We start from the raw sequence: 10,614 nt of genomic DNA, 5'->3' as shown, positions 1-10,614 counted from the left end.
TCATAGTAGGTGCCTTAGGTATAATAAAAAATATTCAGACAAATACATAACAAAAACACCAGGACTTACAAATATATATAACATACAGAAATTTGCACTACTGGGTACTGCACATATTCTACGCAAAACACTTTCAATACAGTAACCATAAGAGCACCACAGCAAACCACAGCACATACCCAAGGCGCACAGAGCTGCGCTTGGTAGTGAAGTGAAAGCACGTTATAAAAATAAAACTACTGAACAATAATAATAATAATAATAATAATAATGATAATAATAATAATAATAATATGCTTTTAATTTAGGCAAAAGACCAGCAATTTTAAGGGGAGAGATTTAGTCCATATCAATATTTACTTAGTCACCTTTAAAAAATATAGAAAAATACGAGCTCTCTTTGCATAAGATGAAGGAATCAAACCTGTTTTGTGAATATAGCAAGTCCAGTGAAATAGCCAATCACAGTACAAGGTTAGTTGTGACATGTTTTAACTTCCAGACTAAAGTTGAGGAGATATGAAGTTATGTACTGCTTTTCTCGTTTTATGCGTATATACAGGCACAAAATAGCAATTAAACAGCTGGAATGAAGACAAAAGGCACATTTTTGTGAATGTTTAAACGTAAGACGCTCTCTATCTCTCTCTCTCTCTCTCTCTCTCTCTCTCTCTCTCTCCCTCTCCCTCTCTCTCTCTCCCTCCTATATATATATATATATATATATATATATATATATATATATATATATGTATGTATGTAAATTCAAATTATGATGAACGTAAACAAACAAACGAAGTTTGCTTTTAGAAGCGCTGAGATGTCTTAGAAAGTTAAAGAAGTGATTTTAAATTCTCAAACGCTGGATAATGCTAATAATATAGCCTGAACAGGATAAACTACCCCTATTTTTGCAGAAATATATTATATATAGCTAAGCACAAACTATTTAATTTGTATAAACAAATATTGCCTCTTTCTCCTCCTCCCCTCCTCCCTCCTCCCTCCTCCCCCCTCCCCTCCCCTCCCCACCCCTCCCCTCCCCTCCCCTCCTCCCCTCCTCCCCTCCTCCCCTCCTGCAACTCCTCTAGTTTAAAGCTTACTATTCCTGGCTGAATCACTCCTGCCCCATCAGAAACAATTAGGCAAATAGCTGAAATAATCCTCTACGGTATATTTTATTATTATTATTGTTGTATTTTTACCCGAAGATTAGCTATATTTTTGAATAGAATTGATTTTCGATCGATTTATTTTAATCGATTTTATTTTATTTTATTTTCTATTTGAAAATTTGGTTATGAAACACGTGTAGTCATTTTATTATTTTAATAATTATTACTTTGTATTTTATTATAGTTCTTTTTAGTGTATTTACTTATTAAATTTTTTCTATATGTGACTGGATTCTCCTGGATGAGTTCAGGAACTGTGGTTCTTTTCTCTAAATTATATATATATATATGTATATATATATATATATATATATATATATATATATATATATATATATATATATATATATATATATATATATATATATATATATATATATATATATATATATATATATATATGTATATATATATATATATCTAAAACGATAAACAAATAACAACAGATGGATATTGGTTTCAAACGAATTTTTTTTTTTTGATAGTGTTATTACATAATGTAAGAAAAAAGGATCTGGTGCAGGGTGAGTTCTTAGGTACAACCTTGAAACTCATGGTATATTCAGTCGGGCGCCTGTGATCGTATATGCGACTAGAATATTAATCCGTCTGCACTTCGGTATGTACGCATATGTCCCTCTAATTTTGTTTTGTACACGATTGCTATTTCTTTCACCGAACTTGGTGCTTTACTGTTTAGGTGCCTAATTCATTCGATTCCTGAACTTTTATATATTACGATAAGTATGTATATACATACATACATATATATATATATATATATATATATATATATATATATATATATATATATATATATATATTAATAAGTGTGTAGGTATATATGTGCTTATATACATTATATATACAATGGTATATATAATATATTTATGCACATATCTACCTACATACATACACACGTGCGCACACACATACACACACGCGCACAAACGCACATGCACATGCATACACACTTCCTCTGGTAGGCAACTGAGTTTCCTGACCAATGTTTTGTCTTTGGTATACAGTTGCTATCCTAGCCAACGGCCTGCTTTTACTATACCATTAATTTCCAGTAGATTGTCTTAGGGAAACTTATAGAAGGGGTTGAGAGAGAGAGAGAAAGTTATTTATTTCATGCTTCATCACGTTATGTTTTCTCGTTTGTCAGCGTTCTCGTCAACTTCGTTATTGTGCCTTCATATGTTTGCAAAAATAAGCAATGGTTACCTGTTAAATCGCAGTTTGATTTCATTTAGTAGTAGTAGTGTCGATATTTCTGGTCTAAATGACTTGACTCTTAATTTTAGTCACAAGTTTTCTTTTACACAACTTTTCATTTATTTCAGATGGCCCATCAATTCCTCATCAAGAGATTGAGGTAACGATGCTCACAGAGGAATATGTAACATCATTAATAACGGAGAAGTTTGTGGCCTTGTGATTGGGGTTTTGCAACCGTACCGAGCAGTGAGTTGAGTTTTTGAGTAAAACAACTTCATCTCATGTTGTTCCGTGAGCTCTTGACATTTAGCACGCCGTGTATCTGTACAGGCAATGTCGATTTGATGGAAGGTGAATGACTAATGACAAATCATCTGCGCAGGTTGTTCAACAAAAAGTTGCAGAACTCTCATCTGTCATCTACGACAACAGAGCCCACCAAATACTGAAGAGAGCAAGAAGTTTCGGTAACAGGTTTTTATATCCTTTCCTCTAAGTGTTTGTCACACAATGGTGAGGCTGCATCTTCTTGAATTTGTAGCTTTGGTTACGCGTTTTGTTTTTTTACTTTGGTAGCTCGCTTCTAGTTGTTGTTGGTGTCTCTTGAAGCAGATGCCCTATAAAATGACCCCGAGAACTTTAAATGAAGCATTTTGGTTTCATACACTTCATGACTTATAAGAAATGTGTCAGATATGATTTTAGATATCTTAGATATCTCAGGTGACATCAATATCTGGAATCCTAGAACCTTTTCAAGTCCTACTTCCAAAAACCGACCCTCTATGATTTTCCAACTTATATTTCAAGATAATCACGAGTAAGATATATTTATTGCAGACGAATAAAAATATTTATTTGTGTGTAATGTTGCTTAGCCCCACATTAACCTTGATTGAGAAGCCTTTTATCAAAAACATTTCACACAAGATATCCCACGATTTCAGAAGCTTTAAAATCGCTCTTTTATTGGTTTGGCGGACAGAACTACACCATTTTATGTGGTTTTCTTTGTTTAAAGTGATAAAAATTGACATCGGGCAGATTTGGCTGCTATTTCTAGTAGAGAAAACAACCAACCAAATAGAAGCACCTCTCTAATTCGACTTACTGATGACTCAGACACAAAAAATTGTCGGATATCTGGTCTTGTTGCTTACTTCAAGTTATGTAGGTCTCTATTTACCGCTGTTAGGAACGTAAACAACGAAGACAACGATAAAAGCAACAAACAAAATATAAAGTCAATGTATTAAACACCATGGAAGAAGAGAAAGATACGTTGGCATTTCAGACAATAATTGTTTGTCAAAATAAAAAGCTGGAGAAGACAAAGAGTTGAAAAAGTGGAAAGAATAAATACTTTTTTCAGAAATATTGCATCCTGGAATGGTAAACAGGAAGCGGTTGAGATGAAAAGTGATTATTTCAAAGAATAATTAAGATTAATTAAGCGTGAGAAGCAAACATGGTAGAAAGTAGAGTGGTGAAACGAAGTATATGTTTGTGTGTGTAGGTTTGTGTGGACACAGATATGTATGTGTTAGCATTATAAGTGAGATAATGAATTCTTGGGTGTATATATCTAAGGCATCATTTTATGGGTATTTATGTGGGAGAGGGATGTATATTGAAGTAAATGAAATAGTTTATGTATGAAGTGTGCGTAAGCGTACGAATGAGGGAGAGAGAGAGAGAGAGAGAGAGAGAGAGAGGGGACAGAGAGAGGGAGAGTGATGGGGAAGAGTGTGAGAGAGAGAGAGGCGGGGAGCGAAAATTGAGTCAAGTGTGTGAGCAAAGGTGTACATGAGAGTATGTGCAGAGGTTAGTGGGTGGTGATTGCGAAGTGTTTTTTTTGTAACCTGGTGTGGATGTATTATGTAAAGTTGAAGCAGCGTGAGTTTATTGGCAAAAATAAAAAAGAAGCCGAGTGGATGGGTGTGTATGTGCGTGCAATAAATATATGAGTTCAACATGAATAATGAAGCTCACTGTGTGTGTATGTGTGTGAGTGTGAGTGTGTGTGTGTGTGTGTGTGTGTGTGTGTGTGTGTGTGTGTGTGTGTGTGTGTGTGTGTGTGCGTGCGCGCATGCGCATTATGTGCAAGCGTAAAGCGTAAAATATGGTGTTTTAGAAATCAGTAGTTTGTTAAGAATGACAGGGACAGTTGTGGCTAGGTAGAAGATCAGTTATTAATCACAAAGAAACTGAGAAACAGAAGTACCACAGAGCAGTATAATTCCAAAAATAGCGGAAATGCAGATAGAAATGTTTTGAAGAATTGAAGTGGAGTTACATACCTTGACTGGTTCGCTGTTGCTGCATTGGAGAGTCAGCAAATATTTTATAACATAATTAGCCAAAGAGTGGCCAGTATTAGCCAATATACAGTAAACCCTACAGTAGGTTTATTCAATGTAAACTTTTGAGGTGCATACGAAGTGAATCATAATATGGAAAAGTGACTCAGGTACGAGTTAAGTTGCAGAATTGTCGACATAGTAACATGTATTAGAATAAGAGTAGGAGCGGACAAATGATCCGGGTTGGGTGTGTGAGTAGCAAAAGGAACTGTGGACTATAAATTCATCAACTAGATTACAGTTGTGTGAGGATGACAAAAAAGGATGTTGGAAGTGTTGGTATATTTACGTAGCCAGCTGCAGGAGTAAACACATTATTAACATTGCTGAATTAATGTCATCGACTGAGAGGAATCTGTGACATTTGAGCGTTTCTGTTTGCGTTCAAAATCTTGTCGCCTCAATTCCTTATGGGTTTCACTCTACTTTTGCAGGCGAAACGTTCTACATGTACGTTCGAGTTCGGGAATAGCAAATAATTAAGAACAATAGTTGCACTGCTATGCATGAGTTTAAGTCCAGGTGAACCAAGTCAGCTAGCTTATTTTTATGCCTGAATGAAGCAATGTTACTTCATTTACGTCACTTAGACCCTCAAAGAACAGATAAATAATACATTCTTCCACTTTACATTTTTCTTTAAAATCTGAAGCTAATTGAAGAAATCAATATTTGGAATCTGAAATATAAACTTAGATGAATTAGGTGGAATTTTTTTCCATTCTTTTTATCTTTTAGTTGTTTCATTGTCAGTTATTGATAATGTTTCATTTTCTTCGCAGGTTTTTGGATGAAAGTAAGAATAAATTTTGCGAAAGGAAATGAAAACAAAACAACAAAGAAAAAGGTGTAAATAATTAAAACAACGAATACCTTATATCTGACGACAGTAGTAGTAGTAGTAGTAGTAGTAGTAGTAGTAGCAGCAGCAGCAGCAGCAGTAATAGTAGTAGTATGAATGGATGGATGATTGAATGATATAATGTATAAATTGGATTGCTTTTAGAGTCTAACTGTGCATATGGTTAACTCATAAAAGATATTTCAAGTAAAATCAATTGCCACAGTTTCTTATATTGTCAAACAAGTCATACGGTAAAGTTAAACCATTCGATAATAGCCACATTCTTTGAAGAAGGAACAAAAAATTATGCTTCTAATATCAAAAGATTAGAGTGAGGTGAAACAACAGCAACAACAATGATCATTATTATTATATTATCATAATTTTTAAAATTATTACTTTCACCCTTTCGGTGGCGATAAAATAAGTAGTAGTTGATCACTGGGGTCGATGTAATCGACTCATCCCCTCCCATCAAATTGTTGCCCTTATAGCAAAATTTGAAACCATTATTATTATTATTATTATTATTATTATTATTATTATTATTATTATTATTATTATTAAGGCAACGAGCTGACAAAATCGTTAGTACGCCGGACAAATTGCTTGGCGGGATTTCATCAGTCATTACCTTCTGGGTTCAGATTCCGCCGGGGTTAACTTTGTCTTTCGTCCTTTCGGGATCGATAGAATAAGTACCACTGAGGCCGATGTGTTTGTAGTAGAAAGGATTATTATTATTATTATTATTATTATTATTATTATTATTATTATTATTATTATTTTCTATTATTATTATTGAACCATGGAACAACGTCTTAGATACCTGATATTATTGGTTGTTTTGGTGGTAATAGTAAATATATTAGTGACTCTAAAGACATTCCGAAGTAATAACCAATATTCACCGCTCAATCTCTTCCACAAATATCAACAGCTTCACTCACAACTATGGAATATCACATTATCAAAACAGAAATTAGAATTCCCAAATAAAAAGAACAACTCTAGAAAAAATTTAAGTTTTAAAACAGACAATTCTGGAAACCCGCTTATCCATAATTATGGTAAAAATAACTTGAGTTTGAAAGGTGAGAACGGAAGTGGGGTAATTTTAAAACCAAACGAGGAAGAAAAAGCGAAAATTATGAGTAAAGGATACAACGTCAATGTATATATAAGTGATCTTATACCGTTAAACCGGATGGTGCCTGATTCAAGACCTGTCGGGTAAGTACTAAAATTCTATAATTATTAACTTCTTGGACGTTCAGTGGATCATCATGTTTGTGTACCAATAAAGATTTTGGCTTGTTAAAGTATATGCATATGGAACAGGTCGACATGATGTGACTTACCTTCATGCAACGCTATACTTGTAGTTGAAGTAAATTACAGAGAAACGTAGTTTGCATGAAAAATAATGGTCAAGTTAGTTTCATTACACGTAATGAGTGTGGAAAAATTTAATTAATCAATATTATTTTTGCAGTCAGTAGGAAAAGAAAACATTATTTCATTAACTAAATTTATTTTAGTTTGACAAGATAACTCCATAAAATAATTGTCAATGGCTACTCGTGTAAATTATCGTATATCAATGTAATGATTTTCTTATCAGTGATTTGAGAAATATGGAGAAGGCAATAAATTGCTGAGGAGGTTTAATAAGATTGAAACATGTCTCCCCTGTTTGCTAAGTTGAATTAGAACAATATTGGTCATTGAATTAATGTGAAATTTAACTTTTAAGTCAACTCAGCAAAAAACTACTTAATACCTACTTACAGCTAACTACTTTGAAAATAAAATTAAATGTTTTATTTTAGCTTGTCATTTAAGAATATGTTTAGTGCTTGTATGATGAGTATAGTCGCTACTTGAGATAATATTAGATAACATTGTTACTAAGTGGTATAGTTTTGGCAGTTAGTTGATGCCAATGCCTGAGTATCTTCACCTGACAAATTCCTTTCCTAGACGCAGTCATGGTCAATGGATTTTTATCTAAGACTAACAGTTGTCCATACATTCAAAAACTCCTTTCTTCATACTATCGATGTTTTAAATGGAGAGACAAAACTGATACCACTTTGTACCGCTATTGTTGCAGACATTGCTGCCGTTAGAATGTAGAAGACCAGAACAAATACCGTAAAGAATCCCATGAAACACTCCACCAATTCTGTCAAGACTCTACCTTAAATTGATGCATTTTTTATCTAACCCAAAGGCCAACGTTGATATTGGTCTAATTGTAAGTCAGATTGCAGAGAGGCAAAACAAATAGCATAAAGCTCTATGACAGCAAATTCACTGCCTTAACTGATATTAAATGCGGAAATATAATGATTTATATTTATATGATCTCTTGACCAGCCTCTAGATAAGAGAAACCTCTAATCTAAGGAAATGGAAAGTATAGCGTTCATACGTTTCCCAGCACAACGCAGATTGATTCCCCCGACACGCCGCCCTGAATGACATAATTAGAAGGGGCGTGACGCGGCTGGCTTCCTGCCTTAACTTGAGCCTGCAGGAACAGCAACTTGGGTCTTAACTGCGTCTTAACAGCGGGAACGATAAGCACTCCGACGGGATAACCCTCTTCCCATTCGAGGGGTGCAGATCCCTATTCTGGAACGCAACGTGCAGTCAAACGTTCTCCGGCCCCAATCTCACAGCAAATATTAGAGATGTAAAGCGAACTCATTACAAAGACTAGATTGCAAAATTCAAAAGTGATAATGATTTCGATCCTATTTTTAATCCATGGCATTTGCTTATGATATTAAGGATGATTTTCATCTTTTCCTCATACTGCAACAGTGGATTTTGAGCTCAACACTACAAGCTAAAACATAGTTCTCAATAGTAACTATTCACAGTTAAGTACATTAAACGCGATAGTGTTAAATGACTTTGCTTTGACCAAAACTCAGCAAAAGTGATTGAATATAGTATAAAGAGTTGACTCTTCAGTCTACATTCCAGCCTTCCTTCTAGCAGCTATTTGGTGACCGTTATGCTAGTGAACTAAGTACTTGTCACTGTTTAAACTCATATAACTTTTTGTTACATCACGATGTTACTCTTTGCTATCAGATGCAAAAATCAAATGTTTGATGAAAGTCACATGCCACAAGCTGCCGTCATTATTACAGTGTACAACGAGTGGCCTACTATTCTCCTAAGAACCATTTACAGCATTATAAATAGAACACCGCGTAACTTACTCAAGGAAATCATTATAGTTGACGACAATAGTGATTTGGGTAAGTACACTACATCGTTTTTACTTTCTTTCTCTTATATTTTTCTTGTTTTTCTTACGAATTTTTCATAAAGTTTTCTTCATAAATTTTCTCTGGATTTCAGTTTTCCCACTTCTCCAAGCTATTGATGTATGACTGGAAGTTGAAGAAATCAGGTATAAGTGTTAGTGAAACAGCTCAACTAGTATCGAATCCATATAAGTACTGACTCGCAGTGGATTTATTACGACTTTATGGTTTCTATTCAGGAAAGTGGTGTGTGAGTGCGCATGTGTGCCTCTGTGCGTGTGTATGTGGAGAGAAAGGAAGAGAAAGGAAAGTAGATGAGAGAGAGAGAGAGAGAGAGAGAGAGAGAGATGAGAGAGATGAAAGAGAGAGAAAGAGAGGGAGGAGACAAGGGTAAATTTGTGCCAAGCTATTTTCTTTTTTTAATTCTTTGATTAGTTCAAATTATTGCTGTCTAATTACGTTTAATCTCTCGAATTTCGGACTATTTTCGATTTCAGAATAATTACATCGTAGAACACGATTTTTGTCCTCGGTAACAACAGTCATTTTCTATTTGCATATCCCTAGAAAGTGTAAAAAATGGCTAATATTTCCGTCAAACTTTGCTTTTGTTACATTTATTCAGACTCCAAAGAATTCCTATCAACACATAGCTATGTTGCTCTCCTACTACTCATGCACATGATCAGAGATGCACATATTGTCAGTCACTAAGGGGCATGCTCAAGTGGTTATGGCCAAGCAACTGACAAGCAAATCTGCGGTATTGAGTAGAATATTTGCTGTAACGATATTTTTGCTTCAGCAACTCAACGCTGAATATCTGACGTGTAATGGAAAACAGGTATGTTTCAAAACATTGATATCCAGGTCACAAAAGTTTGACGAGAATAGTAGTCATTTCCTTCGATTTCTAGATAGAAGCAAATAGGAAATAACACCGAGGTCGACTTTACCTTTCATCCTTACGGGGGCTCGATAAATTAAGTACCAGTTGCGTACTGGAGTCGATCTAATCGACTGGCTTCCTCTCCCAAGCTTTTGGGCCTTGTGCCTAGAGTAGAAAAGAGTATCTTTCTATTTTTAATTAGCTTCTCTTCATTACATTCAACATAGGAATATCTGCAGGTTTTTCTCCATTTCCAACATAGTGTTGAACGTACAACACCTGATAAGTAATGCCTGTGTAGCGAGGTTCTTACTGAGGTTTGAATTATCACCCTTAGGTTTCTCGACTCAAGAGCAAGGCCTGCCACACTACTATGAAAGACCAAGTCAATTTAGAAGAATTGTGTCACCATAAAAGGCATTACAACCTATGTGAATATGGCTTATCAAATCAATAGAATCACTGCTTGTAGAGAATTCACATGAATTCTAGTTAAGGTATCAGCCACGCAATCACTTGAGCTATTGATATAACGATTATCAAGAGTTAACTCCGATACAAAATCACGATGTCTAATTTCCCTTGGAGAATTCTTATCCAATTTATATTAAAGAATAAACAACAGCGGCTTATCTAGTTTCGATCAGTTTCAAGTACAGCTAAATAGGATAAAGGTCATCAGGAATCCTAAATACACTGTTGTAAAACACCACCTATACCCACGTCAGAATCATTCACTAGTAGAGTCAGGTGTGCATCTGGTATTGACTAACTTAATAAAGTGGTCATGAATAATTTCTCTTTAATCAACAGTATTTCTTCTTGTGTTAAA

The 10,614-nt window shown here is 34.7% G+C and overlaps 1 protein-coding gene across 1 annotated transcript in view; it reads left to right on the top strand.

Moving 5' to 3' along the window:
- Positions 1 to 506: 506 nt before the first annotated feature.
- LOC106879581 (polypeptide N-acetylgalactosaminyltransferase 13) overlaps positions 507 to 10,614 on the top strand; it is a 47,009-nt gene continuing 36,901 nt past the window's right edge. Inside the window, exons 1-4 of the mRNA XM_089363712.1 lie at positions 507 to 626; positions 2,525 to 2,866; positions 5,545 to 6,839; positions 8,715 to 8,884. Coding sequence (XP_089219838.1) covers positions 6,415 to 6,839; positions 8,715 to 8,884 — 595 coding nt within the window. The 5' untranslated portion in view covers positions 507 to 626; positions 2,525 to 2,866; positions 5,545 to 6,414. The remainder of the gene's footprint in view (positions 627 to 2,524; positions 2,867 to 5,544; positions 6,840 to 8,714; positions 8,885 to 10,614) is intronic.

Source organism: Octopus bimaculoides, chromosome 15 (assembly GCF_046866305.1).
Source record: "Octopus bimaculoides isolate indiv1 chromosome 15, ASM4686630v1, whole genome shotgun sequence".
Lineage (NCBI taxonomy): Eukaryota > Metazoa > Mollusca > Cephalopoda > Octopoda > Octopodidae > Octopus > Octopus bimaculoides.
The sequence above is the reverse complement of the archived record's forward strand: the minus strand, read 5'-3'. Positions and strand labels throughout refer to the sequence as shown.